General features: G+C 38.8%; 1 protein-coding gene across 6 annotated transcripts in view; it reads right to left on the bottom strand.

Moving 5' to 3' along the window:
• The window catches only part of MYBPC1 (myosin binding protein C1), a 101,344-nt gene that overhangs the window by 11,992 nt on the left and 68,748 nt on the right, over window positions 1-20,604 (bottom strand). For 4 of the 6 annotated variants that reach the window (XM_060194241.1, XM_060194237.1, XM_060194240.1 and 1 more), the window contains 9 exons: window positions 19,552-19,685; window positions 14,747-14,906; window positions 13,543-13,647; window positions 11,871-12,059; window positions 10,179-10,313; window positions 6,462-6,515; window positions 5,023-5,190; window positions 3,496-3,584; window positions 859-1,054 (listed from right to left, as the gene is read on the bottom strand). In XM_060194241.1, the coding sequence (XP_060050224.1) occupies window positions 859-1,054; window positions 3,496-3,584; window positions 5,023-5,190; window positions 6,462-6,515; window positions 10,179-10,313; window positions 11,871-12,059; window positions 13,543-13,647; window positions 14,747-14,906; window positions 19,552-19,685 (1,230 nt within the window). The remainder of the gene's footprint in view (window positions 1-858; window positions 1,055-3,495; window positions 3,585-5,022; window positions 5,191-6,461; window positions 6,516-10,178; window positions 10,314-11,870; window positions 12,060-13,542; window positions 13,648-14,746; window positions 14,907-19,551; window positions 19,686-20,604) is intronic. The other 2 variants (XM_060194239.1, XM_060194242.1) reach the window with 1 other exon arrangement.

The raw sequence follows: 20,604 nt of genomic DNA, 5'->3' as shown, positions 1-20,604 counted from the left end.
CCACTTATGAAGCGACCCCCATGCAGGTGGGGAGTTGGGGGCTCAAACCCAGATCTTTACTCCAGTCCTTGAGTTACTCACCACGTGCATTTAACCCCTTGTGCTACCGCCCAGCCTGCTCTTTTGATTTCTTTCTTTTTTTTATTAGTTTTTTTTAAAAAAATAATTATTTATTTATTTTCCCTTTTGTTGCCCTTATTGTTTTATTATTGTAGTTATTATTGATGTCACTGTTGGATAGGACAGAGAGAAATGGAGAGAGGAGGGGAAGACAGAGAGGGGAAGAGAAAGACACCTGCAGACCTGCTTCACCGCTTGTAAAGTAACTCCTCTGTAGGTGGGGAGTTGGGGGCTTGAACCGGGATCCTTACGCCGGTCCTTACGCTTTGTGCCACATACACTTAACTCACTGCTCTACCGCCCGACTCCCTCTTTTGATTTCTTAAGTGCACTACCAGGAAATGAATATGGGGCACCAGACATGTGCATTGTCATGGCTTCATTCTTTATTTCAAAGAGACAGAGAGAGAGAGAGAGAGAGAGAGAGAGAGAGAGAGGGAAATAACACAGCACCACTCCACCATTGACAGAGTTCCCCTGGTGCTGAACACAATATTCCCATATGGTGCTTGACCTTGAACTCAGCCTCAAGACTACCTCATTAGTCTTTTTAATTAGCAAAAGACTTTTTTGAATTGCTCACAAGATCACAAAATTTGACCACCATCTAAAAATATTTTCTTGGAGACTTTTATGTAGAGTTCATAAACAAAAGTGTTTATTCTTGTCTCCATGACAAGGTCATCTAGTCCCCACCCTCCTTTGACAGAACCTTCTAGTTTCTTCCTCTTAACTTACCAACAATCTGGATATCAATGGATGCACTTTCCACATATTTTTCAACTTTGACTTGCAGGTCATATTTCCCAGAGTGGCTCCTCTCTGCTTTTCTGATAAATACGATTGTATCAGTTTCAGAATTACGAATGTTTATTTGATTCTTATCAATTTCTTCACCATCCTTCTTCCAAGTTAATTCTGGTCTTGGTTTTCCCTAGAGGGAAAGACAGAAAAAAAGTAGAAAGGGGAAAGAAGATTATCTTGAGGTTTTTTTTTTTTCTCTCTCTCTCTCTATCAGTATTATGGAAAAAAAAAAAAAAAAAAAAACTCGACATTGGCTTACCCTGCTCAAGGCACTGCTAGAAAACAGCCTGGGAGAGGACAGCTAGATAGCAACTAACACTCACACTCCCTGTTGAGTGCTGATTGTGTTCTGAGCACATGATTAGGCATATTAACATTAGGTGCACAAGGTAGGGGAGAAAGCATAGTGGTTATGCAAACAGTTTTCATGCCTGAGGCTCCCAGGTTCTAGGTTCAATTTCCTGTACCACCACAAGCCAGAGCTGAGTAGTGCTCTGGTTAAAAATAAAAATAAAAAAATGGATGCATGACATTTATCACTTCTCCCAATTTTACACCACAGTAAGTATTATTATATTCATTTATTTCTCTTCCTTTCTTTCATTCTTTCTCTCTTTCTATAAATGAGTTAAAAGACCTGTTCATGAACTTGCAGCTAAATGGAACAAGAACTGACAGCTGAGTCTCTCCAGACTCCAAGCCTGCATGACAAGGTATAATGATTAAGAGCTTAAGCTCCAGGAACCTGGATCTTGACTCCACTCAATAGCTATGAGATAGGGCCTGGTGGTGGCACCTTGAAGAATAAGCACATCATGCCCCAGGTCTCCACTTTCAGGGGGAAAGCTTCACAAGTAGTGTTGCAGAGGTCTCTCTTTCATTCTCCCTACTCCATTTCTCTCTGTCCCTATTAAAAAAAAGAAAGAAAGAAAACAAAAAAAGCTATCTGGAGCAGTGGTGTCATTATTCAGGCACTGAGCTCAAGCAGAAAGTGTGGTGGCAATTGAAAATAAAAATAGCTGATGGGGCTGGGCAGTAGTGCAATGGGTTGGGTGAACATACTTCCAAATGCAAAGACCTGGGTTCCAGTCCCTACTCCCCACTTGTAGGGGAGACACTTCAGTAGCAGTGAAGCAAGTCTGCAGGAGTCTTTTTAATTTTTTTATTACATCTATTTATTTATTAGATAGAGATAGCCAGAAATCAAGAAGGTAGGAGGAGATAGAGAGGGAGAGAGACAGAGAGACACCTGCAACACTGCTTCATCACTTGCAAAGCTTTCCCCTGCAGGTGGGTACCGGGAGTTTGAATCTGGGTCCTTGCGCACTGTAATGTGTACACTCAACCAGGTGTACCACCATCTGGACTTTCTCATCCTCTTTCCGTCTCCCCTTCCTCTCTCAATTAGAAATAAAAAAAGAAAAAAATGGCTGCCAGGAGCAGTGGATTCATAGTGTAGGCATGGAGCCCAGCAATAATCCTGGTGGCAAAAATAAATAAATAAACAATAAAAAAATAGAAAAGGAAATAACTGATACCTTAGTGACTCAAATTTGGAAAGACCTGGGGTAAGTGACTTAAACACTCCATGCCTTAGTTTCTCAGTCTGTGAAATAAGCATAGTGATAGTACCTAGCTCTCAACAAAACATGCAAAGTAGAGAACTTTAGAAAAATTATATTGTTTGAATGCAAATGGTTATTCTCCATTCTGCTGTGTTCCTCGATCAAGACCTGTTTGTAACCCTCTCTCTGCTTTCTCCAACAGCCCAAACTTACTTAAGAGCAGACTTTGGGAAAGCTCCATCTTAACTGAACATATAAGTTCCAGTTTATACTAATTTATTCCTGGAACTCCTGTGAATGTTTGTTCACCACACAGATGGAAAACAGACACTGATTCCTCCAACTCTTCATTTGCATTATTGCAGCCTTTAGGTTCATGATTATTCAACAATTTGTTTGGCCTTGTATGTTAACTCTCTTTTCAGCCACCAGGTTCCAGATGCTAACATGATGCTGACCAGACTTCCCTGGACAACCCCATGTGTCTTAGAGCTCTGCTTCCCCAGAGCCCCACCCTACTAGGTAAAGAGAGAGGCAGGTTGGGAGTATGGATCGACCAGTCAACGCCCATGTTCAGTGGGGAAGCAATTACAGAAGCCAGACCTTCCACCTTCTGCATCCCACAATGCCCTTGGGTCCATACTCCCAAAGGGCTATCAGGGGAGGGGATGGGATACGGAGATCTGGTGGTAGGAATTGTGTGGAGTTGTACTCCTCTTATCCTATGGTTTTGTTAATGTCTCCTTTTTTAAATAAATAAAATTATTTTAAAAAGTATTGACAGGCATAATAGGGTATGAACTAAGAGAGAGAGAAAAAGTAAACCAAGTTATTTAAAATTTCTTATTTCTATATCTTTATTAAAATAAATGTCTACAATGAATATAGTTACTTTTGTAAAAGATACAAGCATTACTTTACATGACTATCATCAAATAAATCTTAAAGGTAAAAAAAATATATCCTAGTGCTGAAGATAGCAGCTGACTGATCTCTGAATTGTTACCTGGAAAGGTATAACCAGATTGACAGCTTCTCCAACTCTGCGAATGTAAGTTTGCTTCAGGTGTCTTGGGATACGAATCTTTGGAGGTTCTGAGTGAAAACAAAATAGTGGCATTTTGTGATCAGTACAGTGCACTGGAAATGGTTTTACATTAGCACAATGGCAAGAGGTACAAGGATATCCTTTTGTTTGTATCTTCACAGCAAAATATCAGATGTGCTAATTGATTATATATAATAACTTCTGTTCTAAATGTTTTCTTCAAGCAGAGATCTGTAAAGATGTACTACACAAAACTGATCCTTGGTCTTATTGCACCTTTCTGTTTTTATTGTTGTAACCCAAAAGCAAATTTACAAAAAGCACCAAATTTTCTCTTTGACCCAGTAGATATTTTTCTTCTTATAGCAAGTCTGTCCTCTTTAGGACTGCCATTCTCTTTTATATAAGATCATAAAAAATGTTTCAGCACCTAGCATATGCTATCTAGGTAATTCTGTTGGAATTTTCTAGTAACAACCCCCTTCCATGACCACTGTGAGTTACATTACATTATGGGCAGCCTGTATGAGATCCTGGATTTGATCCTAGATCCCACATAAAAACAAGAAAGACAAAAGAAAATATAAACCATCATAAAATAAATGAATAAAGCAGCCCTTTTCTGGCAGGGTGAAAGGTCAACCAGGAGTGAGGACAAGTTTGGGCCCTCACCAGGTGGCAGGAACCAGCTCTGGCTAGTTTGCCTATTCACCCTGGACAGTCAGGTGCATCAGGTCAGACAATCCCTGGGGCAAGAACACAAGTGGAGGTGCAAGGACAAAACCATGTTCTTTCTTCTTTTCTTCCTCCCTTCCTTTACTTTCATTTTATTTTTTGAAAGATTTTATGTATTTAATAGATAAAGACAGAGAGAAATAGATTTTATTTATTTAATAGATAAAGACAGAGAGGGAAGAGAGAGGAAAACATCTGTAGCACTGCTTTACTGCTTGTAAAGTTTCCCTAGCGAAGGTGGGAACTTGGATCCTTGCATATTGTAACAGATATGCTGTACTGGCAGGGTGGGAGGTCAGTCAGGTGTATCAGTCAGGGCCCTCAGCAGGTGAGAGGAGCCAGCTCTTCTTTCCTTCCTTTTTTTTTTTTTTTCCTTTTCCTAATCAGGATTATTGCTGAGACTCCAGGTCTGTACAATTCCTTCTCCACTTCCACTGGAATCCATTCATTCATTCATTCATTCGTATATACATTCATAGGATGAGAGACAGGAGAAGGGAAACAGAAAGGAGAGATACCACCACACTCAGGAAGCACTCTCATGTGGTGGCCCAGAGCTCAAACCTGGGTTCCCATATATGCAAGCCTTTTGCTCTGTTGTTAGGCTATCCCCCCCACTCTGTTTTGTTTATTTCTAAAGCCCAGGATGCAATAAGAAACATAAAGGGATGATAATAAAATGGACGGAGGGTTGAGAAGAAAGGGGTTAGACTCTAGAAAGAAAAGCTGTGATGTGAAAAGGAGACCCACCTATGATTTCCTTCACAAGAATGGGCTGGGAGTAGTACTTGGGCTCGCTGGCACCTGCAGCATTCACAGCCTTCACACGTACAAAGATCTTTGCATCCATGGGCAAACCAGTGATGGTGAACTTGGTCTTGTCGATCAAATCTGTGTTGGCAACTATCCAGTCCTCAGCTACAATCCATAAGAGAAAGAGAACAGAAATAGGGGGGTGGTGGTTAGTGAATTCAATTATCCTCTTAATAGTCAATTACCAATTAGTAGTTTATTTATTATTAAATCATGACTTTGGACTGGACTCAGAATACATGAGTGGACATTTTTCACATTTAAATGAAAAAATAGCCTAGATAAGCTCATGTGATTAGTAGGAAGAAGAATAACTTCAGATTCTATTTCTGAAAGAAAAAAAGAAAAAAGACCCAGAAACCTCTTATTCAGGACATTAAGAACTAATGCATGGGGCAGGGGTTGATAGCATAACGGTTATGCAAAGAGACTCTCCTGAGGCTCCAGAGTCCTGGATTCAATCCCCTGCACCACCATAAACCAGAGCTGCACAGTGTTCTGGTGTTTCTTGCTGTGTCTTTCTCTCTCTGCATCTCTCTCAAAAATAAAATAAATAAAATACTTAAAAAAAAAGAACTAATGCATGCTAGTACTGAATACAAGTGCTGAGTCTTAAGTACTACTAGATGCTGAGTACTAGTAATAGTGCTAGGGTAATCTCAACAATTTGCAGTGGTTTTAGTCCAATGCAGTTTTTTAAAATTTATTTTTATTTATTATTTATATTGTCTCTAGGGTTAAGCTGGGATTCAGTACCTGTATGATGAATCCTAATTCAGTTTTTTGTAATGATTAATGGGATGGAATCATGACCCTTACCCCTCTATGTACATTAAAGTTCAGAAAAAAGAATTTTTCTTAATGAATGACAGACACTTTTATTTTCATGTAATCTATTTTGTCTGTGTTTTCTTATTAGACTTGAATGTGAGCTCACAGAGTTTGATGATACTCCCATTTATGAAGAAAAGAAGTCTATATCCTTGGCAAAGAGAAAACAGTTCACCAGCCAAGACCCATAAGAGTTGGCACAATTCTAATAAAACTTAATACATTTAATTATTTAATTTTTTTTTACAAAAGCTCTTATGATTGAAAAAATATTTTGATTTTTTTTCAAAAAATTTTTAATTGCTTTGTAAATGATATTGGATTTAAGCCTGGTGTGCTTCAGCTTCTAAGAGTTTGTTTGCATTATGTGCATGGGGAAAAAATAAGGCTCCATCCCACATTATTACCTATCAGCCTCCCCCTCCATTTCTAAGAGCTTCTTCTGGTGGGAGTGGCAGGGGGTGTACTTCATGCTCAGTCATGGAACATCCCAGAAACTTTATAATAAGATAAGAAAGTTTGAGAGCTCTCACAGAATACTTTACCTGGAAGATCATATGCAGCCTCCCCATTCTCATCAGACTGTTTTGCTGATGGACCTTTGAGAATCCGTCATTAAAATTAATTTTTAAAAAAACACCCACGTTCACACCAGAAGACTATTGGATCAGTAGTCAGCATTCTCTGTTAGTAAAGTATGCAAAGTATGCAAAGATATTTGTCTTCAGGATAGTGACAGAAGGGGCCAAACACATTAGGTGGAGGATGTTCTTCAGGAGAAGCCTGGCCTGCTCTGTTCAGGCTGTGGGTTGGGAACAGAGGCACCTGCCACAAAGAAGAGGAGGCTAGGGCACCACTGACTGTGGGGTCCAGAGGTAGAGAAGAACAAAGTAACACCCAAAAGGGAAAGAAGGAGCCTGTTCTAGACTTCACAGAGGAGCAGGACACAGTGGGATCATCTATCCTGGGAAGGTCCCCTCAGGACCCCAGGAAACACAGGGTTTCCACTATGGGGCTTTTGTATTAGAGTGTGGGAGCCAGATCAGCTCTTTCTAGCCAAGGCTCAAGTTCAGTCAGATAGGAAGTGCTCCAGCAGCTCAAGAGGAAGCCCCTAGTAGTGACAATATTCTCCAGGCCAAGAAAGCACATTGAGCCAGCCTGGGTCTCAGAATTCCATGTGGATGAAGGGAATGCTGCTAGCTTACACAGCAGCCATGAACATTCTCTGCTGGCCTGGGACAATGACTTTCTATCTCTCAAGAAAGGGGTACAGGCATGGGGACTGGGCTGCCCACCCTTTTCCTTTTAGCCCCCTCCTCGCTCTCATTCTAATCCTTCTGAGAGAATTGGGGAGAAGGAGTAGGAAGCCAGAATCTTTTGGTGATGCGAAGGGTATATGGACAAAACATTACTTAGAACTTTCAAAAAGAGATTTGTTTTTAAGTTCAGTGGTCAGTTTGGGAACTATCATGTTGATAACACACCACAACCAAGAGATAAATGTTAAGGAAAATGAAAAAAGGAAAGTTCTAGGAAAATTGCATGAAAGAGTATAGAATTCACACAAGCAGATTTCAAGAGGAAAAAACAAGATCAGAGGGGAACAAAAAATATCCTGTTCCTTCAACTTGAACCATTTTAACCAAGGGAAACAGAAAGAGAACATGGCTCCCAGGAGGTGAGGAAGGAACCTGAGAACTATTCAATACACAGGAAAATTTTCAGATTGAAAAGAACTAGACTGAAGGAAGAAAGGAAGAAAACAGAGAAGATAAATATGCTGCAGGCATTAAAAAGAGAGAGAGAAAGGCAGACTCAAAACCAACACACAGTCTTACAAAAGAAAGAAGTCTCTTACAGAATAACACCTGAAGTATCTAGAAGCATTAAACACTACAGAAAATTAGTCTGGAGGACAACAGCCATTAAAAGAGAACAAAGAATAGGGCAGCCACATAAAGACAATAAGAAAAAGACTGCAAGAAAAGATACACGTTATGAAAGAACTTTCATAGAAAGCTAAGTCCAAAAAAAAAGTTATGTGGTAAAATATATACATAATAACAACGACTGTGTACTTATACATATGTATAGACATGTATACATATATATCTACACAGACCACACACCAAATCATGTAAAATACACTTGGTTGTATTTTATCTAAGGTGGGTTACATCAAAATGACAGCCATCTATCATTTTGCTGTATCTTCTTACTTTTTAAACCTATCAGAAAGAAAAGAGTAAAGAATTTGCTCTATTTCATATATATATATAAAGTTCGTGTTCAGCAGCCACATTGCATATAAGATTGGGACAATCTGCTGGTGGAGTGACACAAAAAACAAAGGGAAGTGCTCAACTTTTTGAAATTGGGGAGGGGAACAGAATGGGACTAGTCATATTCTTAAGTGTTCAAGAATTTACTTGGAGCATCAATGACTGCCCCCTTCTGTGCCAAGTTAACTTTGGGCAAGTTCTTATAATGTTCTCACTGGTTTTTGCTTATTGGCTTTCTAAGGCCTGGAAAAAACAAGCACAGTGCTCTGTATGTAGAGCTCTGGGAAAAGGAAATCAATGTTACCAGGATACTTTAACCCTTTCTCTTCTCCCCTCCCTAGTCAGTGAAGATCATTTCCCTGGTGTTTCAAGCCAGGGGCATGAGATTTCTTTCTCAAGCAGTTTTATCTTCAAAAGATGCTTCTTCATAGAATATTTTCTCCAAGGGAGATACATTTGTGTTCATGTATCTGATTTTCCAAATGTGCTCTGCAGTCTCTCTTTTCCTCATGTAAAGATTTGTGTTGAAGATTGGGGTCCAAATAAGTTTCCTCAGGGGCTAAACCTCAGCTGTTAAGTTTGTAAGTGTGAGTGATCTTCCCTGGTGGGTTATTTACCTGCCATCATTCACAATGGAGCTTGAGTCCAACACTGCAGCAGTTTTACTCATTTTCAAATTGTGACAAATAGGAGATTAAAAATACACAGGAGCTAGGCGCAGTGGGTGAAGCACACATGGCGCAAAGTGGCACAGACTGGCATTAGGATCCTGGTTCGAGCCCCTGGCTCCCCACCTGCAGGGTGATTCGCTTCACAGGCAGTCGGTGAAGCAGGTCTGCAGGTGTCTATCTTTCTCTCCCCCCTCTGTCTTCCCCTCCTCTCTTGATTTCTCTCTGTCCTATACAACAACGACATCAATAACAACAACAATAACAATAATGGCAATAAACAAGGGCAACAAAAGGGAAAAATAAAAAAATAAATTAAAAAAAATACACAAGGGACTCAATAAGTTCCATATCTTATGTTGTTTTTGTTTCTAAGAATACCCTGACCCATATTTATTTAGATCATTTTTCTTTTTCTGTTATTTCTGCCAGTGACTTTTTTTCTTCCCATTTCTCTTCCTCTCCATCTCCTAAATTTAAATGGTTGAATGTTTATATACCTGTCCCCTGAGACAAGTTATGGCTACATCTCAAACCTATTTCTTATACCTATTCCACACCCCTGGGATTTAATGCTGCTTCCTTTAAGCTCTGGATGTTGTCCTAATTATTATTTTTTTAACTTTAAGAGATCAGGGGAAGGCGACCAGGCCTGGTAGAGCACATATTACAAATACAAAGACTCTGGCTTAAGACCTTGGTTCCCTACTTGCAGGGGGAAACTTCACAAGCAGTGAAACAGTGTTATGAGTCTCTCTCTCCCCCTCCCTCTCCCTTCCTTTCTCATCCCAACTTCTTCCCTTTCAACCTCTCGGTTTCCTACTGATTTATTTTTGTCTCTATTCAATAAATAAATAAAATATTTTAAAAAGAAAGAAGTCAGGGGATAGTAACTAGATTGTCAAATCTTCTGATTGCAGCTCCTTTGATAGCAAACTTTTGCTCAGTATTTGAATGAGACTTTTCAGTTTGCTCCATCTTAACTAAGCCTTTAAGTTTTGCTTTGGTACAAGTCGATTCCACTGATTCAAAAAGTAGAAATCCCAGAAATTTTGTCAGAGGCTCTTCTTCCTCTAACTCTGATCAGTTGTGTTGCTTGATTAGGCAGCTTCACCAAGACCTTTTTGAGACCTCGATTAGCATCCAGCACCAAGGAAGGGGTAAATTTTTCTTCACCTTAGGAAGATGGCCTTTGGCTTGTCATTTTCAGCAGGACAAGAGGTGAGTTCTCAAGGAAGGGGGTGGGAGTGGGGGAAGGGACACATCTCACCTACTGATGATGGTATTCATTTTAACTACAAATTATACTTACTTCCTTCAAAACAGTACTCTAGCACATAGCCATCTAAACCTGCTGCACCAATCTGGTCTGGGGGCCTCCACTTCATTGTGACAGAGTTGTCAGTTACAGAGTCAACAGCCAGAAGAGTAGGCGGGCTGGTTACAGCTGTAATGATAAGAGGCAGGGAAAAAAAAAAAGGTTACCTACAGAATTGTGGCAAAGGAACTGTGATAAAATGAACTAGGCTGTAAATGAAACTATGCACAGAAGCTGCACATCTGACTTATATTCAGTGAAGACTTACTGGGTGTGTATGCATGTGTGACAAAAATCATGTCCAGGGAGTTGGGCAGTAGTGCAGTGGGTTAAGCAGGTGGCACAAAGCACAAGGACTGGCATAAAGATCCCGGTTCGGTTTGAGCCCCCAGCTCCCCACCTGTAGGGGAGTCGCTTCACAAGTGGTGAAGCAGGTCTACAGGTGTCTATCTTTCTCTCTGTCTTCCCCTCCTCTCTCCATTTCTCTCTGTCCTATCCAACAACAGCGACATCAATCATAACTACAATAATAAAATAAGGACAACAAAAGGTAATAAATAATAAATATTAAAAATATTTAATGAAAGAAATCATGTCCGACAGAAAGTTTTAGAATGGCAGCTGCCATTTCCCCTCCAACTTGGGGTTTTGGTGTGAGAAGCTGGGAGACCCAAGCTTACCTTTCTGGCAAGGGTGCCAGAAAGAAGTCAAAATCTGGAATATAATTATTTAAAAATTAAAAATCTGGGATATAATGATTTAAAAATTTTCTACAACTCTCTAACTTTAGGAAATTACTTTTCTTTTTTCTTTCTTTCTTTTTTTTTTTTAACCAAGTACCAAGTTTTGGCTACTGTGGCACTGGGGATTGAATTTAAGAACACTCATGTGCAAGCCCTGTGCACAGCCATTGCTATCTCCCCAGCAATTATCTAACTTTAAAGCACAACTCTTGTGCTCTCTTCTGCAGCACATATACTAAAGTAAAACTCTTGGATCAGCAAAACAGCTCACTTGGATTGGGCACTACATTGCCATTTGTGAGACTCAAGTTTGAGCCGCCCCCCACTGCATTAAAGGAAGCTTTAGTGCTGTGGTCTCTTTCACTCTCTCTCTGCCTCTCTGTCTCCTTCTAAAATTACATAGATAGAAAGATAGATAAATAGGTAGATAGATAAATGAATAAAGCACAATTCTAATATTACTCTTCTTGCTAAAAAATACTATCATTACAATATTAGAGAAACTTTATCTTCTATTTCTTTGCCTTAACTGAACTAACTTTTTTTGGTTCAACAGGTAACACTGAAACTGCGATTATCAAAGCGGTTATGTTTCAAATGTACTCTGCTTTAGTTACAGTATTTGCACCAAGATGCTAGATTATACTTTCAGAGTGACAGAAAATAACCACATATATATCAATGGTACAGCCACATGTTTTCAGTGGGAAATGGCTACTTGAGCCACCTACAACTGTTAGTTGAATCTTGGGCATGAACTCTAGCACTTACTTTATGAAGACATTCAACTCTATAAAAGACAAATTTTTTTTATTTTAGAAAATCATCCCTAATGACCTCCAATATTCAGCTCACCTACCACTCCAAGAAGCTCCAAGGTCTGCTCAAGTTAGAGGTTGACAGCAATGACCTACATGGAAAAGACACATCTTTTTGAACTTACCCAAAGGCACAAAAGGCTTGGAGGGCATACTGGGCTTGGAAATGCCAATGGCATTGACCGCAAAGACTCGAACTTCATAGGCCACACCTTCAATCATCTTCTTAGGCTCAAAATTGGTTTCTTTGCAGAGATCAAAATTCAGCCTCATCCATCTAGAGCTTTGTTTCTTTTTCCTCTCAATGAAGTATCCTATGGGTGACACAAAAGGAAAATGAAGTTTTTCCTTGGTCTTCAGAATTAAAATTAAGTTATTAGAAGCACCTGAAATTTCCAATATACTCAACATAGTATTCTCTCAGTTGTTTGCAACAGGTTAAAGGGAGTGCAAATATTAGTTCTAGAAAAATATAAGTAAAAATGAAGGGACTAGCAAAAATTTAAAATTTGGGGCCAATGGTGGTATACCTAGTAGAGTGCAGATGTACAATGTGCAAGCACCCAAGTTCAAGTCCCTGGCCTCCATCTGCAAGGGGAAAGCTTCAAAAGGGGTGAAGCAGTGCTGTAGGTGTCTGCCTGCCTATCTATCTGTACTTCCCTCTCAATTATGCTCTGTCTCTATGCAACAAATAAAGAAAATGCTAAATAATTGTATTTTATTATCATTATTTTTATTATTTTATTGGGGGGTTAATGGTTTATAGTATAGTTGACATGTGGGTACAGTTTCTCATCTTCCCATGATAGATGTGCACAGAACACTTTCATCCCCAACTTAGGTCATCATGAAAAAATTAAAATTATACTAAGAAGAGAAGAGAGAAAAGAGTTCATACATATGTGGGTTAAAGCAATTTATAAAATGACAGCTGAGCATTAGTTTTGGATCTGAGGCCCAGGAATGCAGTTAAAAGTGGGAATGATCCATTTTGTTAGTTTCATTACTAGTCAGAAAAAAAAAGCCTTCTATGGGGAAAACAAATTCTTCCAAGTACTTACTTTAAAAGAAACCTCTTTAGAAATTGTACAATTCATAATTATACAGAATTCAAAATGACAGAATCCATAAATTTATAGAACTAGACCTTTATTGACTAGAACATTTTAAAGGTAGGTATATAGTATTTCAAAATTAGACTGAATACAAATATTAAAAAAAGAGAACAAGTAGTATAATGGTACCTTTCAGAACTATTTAAATCTCAAATATATACAGAAGACACCAAAATATATTTCTATTTAAATGGAAGACTTAAAATCATAGTATAGATTTTCTTCTAAATATATATTTAAAAAGATTTATTAACATGAGAGATACTAGAGAGGGAGAGAACCAAGGTACCACTTTGGCATATGCAATGCCAGGGATAGAACTAGGGACCTCATGATTTTATTTTATTTTTTAAAATTTTTTATTTATAAAAAGGAAACATCGACAAAACTATAGGATAAAAGGGGTACTTCACACAATTCCCACCACCAGACCTCCTTATCCCATCCCCTCCCCTGACCCTCTGGGAGTATGGACCCAAGATCATTGTGGGATGCAGAAGGTTGAAGGTATGGCTTCTGTAATTGCTTCCCCACTGAACAAGACCTCATGATTTTAAATCCAAAACTCTAGCCACTGTACTATCTCCCAGGCTGCCAAATGCGTACTCTGCACTAATATGCATAATGAGGAGCCCAACTCCAGGGTAACCAGCAGGGACTACAGGCTGACTACACATGTTACCTAAGATTGGGGACCCTCCATCATAGGCAGGAGGCTCCCAGCTCATAACACACCAGTCATCTCCCACATCTGACACATTCGGTGCTACTGGAGGGTCGGGGATATCTGTAATAAACAGAGAATTAAGAAAAAACAGAATGAATTAAAATTAAGAGAAAGCACTCACAAAGAAAAATGTTATTTAGTAAATATGGCTGGGAACAGATGAAAAGCATTGCTTCTGAGTTTGATTACATGTTTTCCAACACTAACTAATTTAGTATCCTTCCTGATTTTTCTGTCTTTATCCAATAAATAAGTAAATGATAAATAAATAAAATATCAAAAAAAACTGCAGTTTAATTTTATTCATTTATTTAAAAATTATTAGTGACTTAATATTGATTTACAAAATTATTAGCAGGAGTATAATTATGAACTGTTTCCACAACCAGAGTTCTGTATCCCCATTCCCTCCACTGGAAGCTACAGTAGTTCTCCCAAGGTTGCAGATACGGGTTAACTATTATTTCTATAACTACATGTTATATTCTACATATAATTTATATTAACTACATATATATTTATATATATATTTGACCATTTTTATAGTCTTGCCTTCTCTTCCCTTCTAAGTCACACCCACACCTTATTACTACTTTTGAATGTCCTTCCTCTTTTCTTCTTCTTTATCTAGGTCCTGATGGAACTGGGGTTCAAAGCCCTCTGCTCATCTTCCCCTATCATTTCTCTTCCTCTAGTAGTATGGATCAATTTTTTTAAAAATATATATTTTAATTTATTTATTATTGAATAGAAGCAGAGAGAAATTGAGAGAGGGGGAGGCAATAAAGACATCTGCAGCTCTGCTTCACCACTTGTGAAGCTACCCTCATGCAAGTGGGGACTAGGGGCTTGAACCTGGGTCCTTGTGCACTTTGATGTGAGTGCTTCACCAGGTGCACCACCACCTGCCCCCGGAACAAAATTCTTGATGGGATGCAGAAGGTGGAAGGTCTGGCTTCTGTAATTGCTTCTCTACTGGACATGAATGTTAGCCACCTGTTTCTATCTTTCCCTAGTTGGTGATGTTGGAAAGACTGCAATTTACAAAATAAAACTAGATAGTGTTTTTCTTTGTTAGCTACCCAAGAACAGCTGAGAGAACTAAAGTCTTCTCTTGATGTAGATATGCCAACTAGATTAACTGTCCCAGATGACTTACCCACGACTTTAATTTTGATGCTGGCATGTGCTTCTCCGGCTTCATTTTTCAGATTTATGTGGTAAACACCAGAGTCATCTTTTTCAGCTATGTCAATGATCAGAGTGCTGCTGTCGGGGTAAGATTCTGTTCTTATCCGGCCACTGCCTTCCATAATAGCCTTAAGAGGGGGAAAAATGTTGCATGAAATATATAACATCAAAGATTTCTCCAGAGTGCCTTATAACATAAACTTGACCTGATACTAATATCTAAAGCATATGTTCTTAGTTTAATCCTCCACCAACCCAGAGGACAAAAGTATTATCTTATTTTATACATGAGAAAATTGTGTTCCATCAAACACAGTCAAGTGATAGAACTAGAATTTGTCTCCAAAGCCCATCTCCATTAGGTGACCAAGGAGAAAGTTGAAGGATTAAGCATACGGCATTCTAGATAAGAAGTGTCTCCTTGTATGAAATTAAAAAATTTAGACTAGAAAAAGAAGGAAGGAAAACTTAGACTCATATCAGAAATTAAATAATGACTTGTTTATTTCCTTAGGTATCTTGAAAATGTTTGAACACTCAAAAGGCTGAAAAAAGACTCATGGAGCTCCGCTTCCCCAGAGGCCTTCCCCACTAGGGAAAGAGAGAGAAAGGCTGGAAATATGGATCGACTTGTCAACGCTCATGTTCACCAGGGAAGCAAGACCTTCCACCTTCTGCATCCCACAATGACCTTGGGTCCATACTCCCAGAGGGTTAAAAAAATAGGAAAACTATCAAAGGGAGGGAATGGGATACAGAGTTCTGGTGGTGGGAATTGTGTGGAGTTGTACCCATCTTATCCCATGGTTTTGCCAATGTTTCCTTTCTATTTAAAAAAAAAAAAAAGACAACTCAGAAAAAAAAGACTTCAATGATAATTTTTTCAAGCCATTCACTTTGTGTTTATTAGTGGTTTACAAGGTTTTAAGATTATAAATTATAGAAAGTTTTTAAGTTATAGTTCCACACCACACCCACCACCAAAGTTCTCCTCCATAGTTCTTATAAAGTCTTAATGTCAGATTGTTTGTATCTGGTGGTGGTGGTGGTGGTGTGTGTGTGTTAATTTTTAAAAAATTTTTTTTATTTAAGAAAGGATTAATTAACAAAACCATAGGGTAAGAGTGGTACAATTCCACACAATTCCCACCACCCAATCTCCATATCCCACCCCCTCCCCTGATAGCTTTCCCATTCTCTATCCCTCTGGGAGCATGGACCCAGGGTCATTGTGGGTTGCAGAAGGTAGAAGGTCTGGCTTCTGTAATTGCTTCCCCGCTGAACATGGGCGTTGACTGGTTGGTCTATACTCCCAGTCTGCCTCTCTCTTTCCCTAGTAAGGTGGGTCTCTGGGGAAGTGGAGCTCCAGGACACATTGGTGGGGTCTTCAGTCTAGGGAAGCCTGGCCGGCATCCTGATGACATCTGGAACCTGGTGGCTGAAAAGAGAGTTAACATACGAAGCCAAACAAGTTGTTGAGCAAGTGTGTTAATTTTTTTTGGCAACATGTTTCAGTTCTTTGAATTCCACATGTAAGTGAAACCAGCTGGTAGTTATCTTACTTCTTTACTTATCTAAGCAAAGTCACCTCCCGTTTCATCTATTTTGTCCCAAAGGACACAATATCATCTTTTTTTTTTTTTTTTTGATGGAGTGAAATTTTCCATATAGTGTCTAAATATTGATTTTTCCCGCCCAATTAGAAAGAGAATGACTATCTAAGGTCTAGAGTAAAGTTGAACATCATATTTTCTTTCCCACTTTCCTTCTCCTTCTCTTTCTTTTTAAACAAAAACTTTAAAGCAACATATCACACTCACCACCAACTTAACTCCTTTTCCACCATAGTGTACCAGGTATTTGACTCCCCCTGAGCTCTCTCCTGCATTCTATGCAGGTGCTTTACCACTGAGTTACTTCCCTAGCCCCTAACAGGTTTACTGCTGCATGTATTACCAGTACATTAATTTTAACTGCAAAGCAGAACTTCATTGTGTAGTCCATGTTTATGTATATCAAAACTGTTGAATGTACATTGTACATTCTTTATTTATTTTGTTATATATTCAAGTTCACTCTTATTTTCACCTGCACTGTCCATGTAACCATTAGATATATTCAATATTTTTTATCTCAAATATTTTATAGTTTTCATCTCTTTTGCTTTGGATCCACTTAACTTTTGACTATGTAGAGTATGGTTAAAATTTTAATTTATAGTTAATGCAACTATTTTTATGACTGTGAATTGTGTCTGGGATCGAAGTTGGTTTCAGTTGACTTTTACCTCACCCTGAGTTGCATTTGTCTGCTTATTACTTAATTTTTTAATGGATTGCTGATATTGTAACCTTGCTGGGAGCTTTTTTTTTTTCCTTTTCCCCTTCCTTCCTCCCTCCTTTCCTTTCTTCCTTTCTTCCTTCTCCTTCCTTCTTCTTCTCCTTGACATGATCTTGAACTTTGTTTTGTAATGCAAATAAATTTCTTGGAAATTGAACATTTTTGGAGCTGCTTTTCTCATTTTTTAGATGGTTTGAGAGCAGAGCTCAGTCTAAGGATTTTTCTTAATATTTAGAGTGCTAGGCAGCAGTGCACCTGTTGCCACACACAGGATCTGGGTTCGAGCACTCTCCCCACCTCCAGAAGGGATGCTTCACAAGTAGTGAAGGTCTGTAGATGTCTTTCTCTCTTCCTCTCTGTCTCTCCCACTCCTCTCAATTTCTTTCTGTCCTGTCAAATAAAATAGGAAGAAAGAAAGAAGAAAAAAGAAAGAAGGAAAAAATGGCCACCACGAGTGGTGGATTTATAGTGCTGGCACTGAGCTCCAGAGATAATTGTGGTGGAAATATGAGAGGGGGGAGGGAGAAGGAGGGGGAAGGGGAGGGAGGGGGAGGGGAAGTGGAGGGAGGGAGAGGGAGACAGAGAGGGGGAGGGGGAGAGGGAGAGAAGTGGGAGCTAGTACATATTAACTTAGGTTGGTATTCAATCCTTTTTTTTAAATGAGGGAGGGAGGGAGGGGGAGAGAGAGAGAGAGAGGGAAAGAGAATCTGAAAAGCATTGTTCTACTCTGATACTCTGATATATGGGGTGCCAAGGACTGAACCTAGGACCTCTGAACCTAGGCATGCAAGTTGGTGCTCTAGTAGATTGGGCTATTTCCTATTTAGGTGAAACTATTCTCATAACTAAGTTAAGGTCTTTTTGTGTACTCTACTCAATGCACTGTTAGTCATGGGGCTCTCATATCAGACATAAGGGAAACAGCCCTAGTCTTGTGTGGGCACCAGGCCCTCTCTCAGGAAGTTCTGATTCTTTATTCTTATTTAGTTTCCTCACAAATGTGCCCTGGTCTCTGCTGAATACTTGAGAGGAATCCTTTGCAGTGTTGTTGGGTGTTCTTTCTGTGACATTCTTCTCCAGAATATGGCTTGTGAACTCTCACTGTCTAAAGAGTAAAACACTCAGGGAATCCAGCATCCTGATTTCATTCCCTGGACACTCTCTTATGACAGTAGTTGCAATATTTATAGTTTGCCTCATTTGTGTCTCATAATTTAGAGTCACTATCTTTCATTGTCTGATATCCAGTATCTTAAAGTTGTTGTTCACATATTTTGTCCTTACAGGGGGTTATTTTAGCAGAGTGAGTAAGCCCAGTTCCGGTTACTCTATTCTGGTTAGAAGTGCTAATCTTATGTTCTGCTTTTTGAAAGTGAAACATTTTATATAGGAAGCCACAGAGTCATATTTGAGGTGACACAACTTCATACATTCCAAACTTAATACTTTCCTTCCTCACTTGCTCTGTCCCCCGCTATGCTGGATTTCCTTCTGTTCTCCCAATTCATCAAGCTCCCTCTTCTCCTTTGGTCTTTAGATTTGCATTTTGTCTACCCAGACATGTTTATATTTGATCTCCACCTCATGGACTCCTCTCTGTCATTTGTAAAACTATTGCCATTTACCAAGCTAGTCATATTAACTTAGGTTGGTATTCAATCCTTTTTTTTTTTTAATGAATGTCAGATAGTTTATCTTAGTAGTGTTTCTTACTATGAAAAGTAATTTAGTCATTTATTTATTTATTTATTTATTTATTTTTCAGTTATTTTTTTATTAATTTACAAAATTACATGTCAACAGGGATACAATTCCACACCGTTCCCACCACTAGAGTTCTGAATCCCTGATCCCTCTATTGCAGTCCACTGCGGTTCTCCCAAAGTCATTTATTTATTTAATAATTCATTTTCTATTTCTCTCTCACCTCACTCTTCAACAGCCATTAGAATGAAAGGTGGGCTCCTGTTTACATAGTAGGTAGTTGAAGATATGAAAACTAAATGAGTAATTATTAAGCTCTTCAGACAATAAGCTATTTTCCATTCTTTCTTTTTCCTTAATTTTAAAAATTTATTATGGATAGAGATGGAGAGAAATTGAGAGGGAAGAAAGGTGATAGGGAGAGAGACAGAGAGAAACCTGCAGCACTGTTTTACTACTTGTGAAGCTTCCCCCCTGTTAGTGGGGGCCAGGGACTTGAAACTGGGTCCTTGTGCACTCTAATGTGTGCATTTAACCAGATGAGCCTCCACCCAGTTCCCCATTTTCTCAAGGCAACTATATTTATGCCATTTCCTCATATTTTTATTTCCTTTCAACTACTAGAAGGCTAGGAGTGTAATGAGTATGCATGTGTGTATATGTTTTTGTGCCTGTGTGTATGTATATTCACATCTATGTGATTTGTTTGTGTGTATGTGTAGAACAAACCTTATCTGCTCGGCTCCAAATTGCTTTAGGAGGTGGTTCTCCAGTGACAGGAATTTCAAGACGGAGCTTGTTTCCAGCAATTACTGTCACTGTATTATCAGCATCAAGACCATCCAGGATGATCTTAGGAGGATCTGGAATATATTAACACAAATTTTGTTATCAGATGATCATTTCATTTCCTTTCTTCTTAAAATCAGATCTCTGCTCAGATTTGACTTATGTTGGTGTTGGGGATTAAACCTGATGCTTTGGAGCCTCAAGCATGAAAATCTTTTTGTATCACTATCATGTTAAATCTTTTTGCATATAGCTGTGGGGCTGTGAAAGTCTCTTTGCATAACCACTGGATTATCTCTGCCATACCCTCTTGGTCAGGAGTCAGTGATTAAGCTAAGAAGCCTACTTATAGTTTAAAAGCCCTCAGGCTCCCATAGCCTACAGAGAAGAAAAAGAAAAAAAAGAGGCTTTTAAAGCACTGAGCTCCAACTCAGGGATTAAAATACCATTGAAACAACTGTTAACTTCCACCATTGCAAACCCTTTAATTACCCTACTTAGACAAGTCAATTCAGGCATTAGTGATCAATAATTTGAAAAGTACTGAGAGAGGGAAGTCATAACATAATATATAAAATGGGTGAACCAACAAGAAGAAATATTTGAGAAACGAACCAGGACAACAGTCCAGCTAAAAGCCCCCCAAAGGATGAAGCACAAAATAACGAGTTCAACATCCAAACACTAACTAAGGAAATAATCACAGGAGTGAGTAAAGAGTTTGAACGAATTGTAATCATAAATACAGGAACAACAAATGAGACTATGGAAGAAAACACTAATTATCTCAAGGTTATTAGAGAGCTGAAAGCTGAAATAGCTGAGCTAAGAACGCAACTAGCTGAACAAACTAAAACAGTATCAGAACAGGAAAACAAAATAGATGAACTCCAGAAAACAGTAGAGGGCAGAGAGAATAGAATAAATAAGGCTGAAGACAGAATGAGCAAGATCAAGGACAAATTAGAGACAACTAAAAAAGAAGTAAGAGAT

Source organism: Erinaceus europaeus, chromosome 7 (assembly GCF_950295315.1).
Source record: "Erinaceus europaeus chromosome 7, mEriEur2.1, whole genome shotgun sequence".
In the NCBI taxonomy this organism is placed as follows: Eukaryota; Metazoa; Chordata; class Mammalia; order Eulipotyphla; family Erinaceidae; genus Erinaceus; species Erinaceus europaeus.
This window is presented reverse-complemented; position numbering and strand designations above follow the sequence as displayed.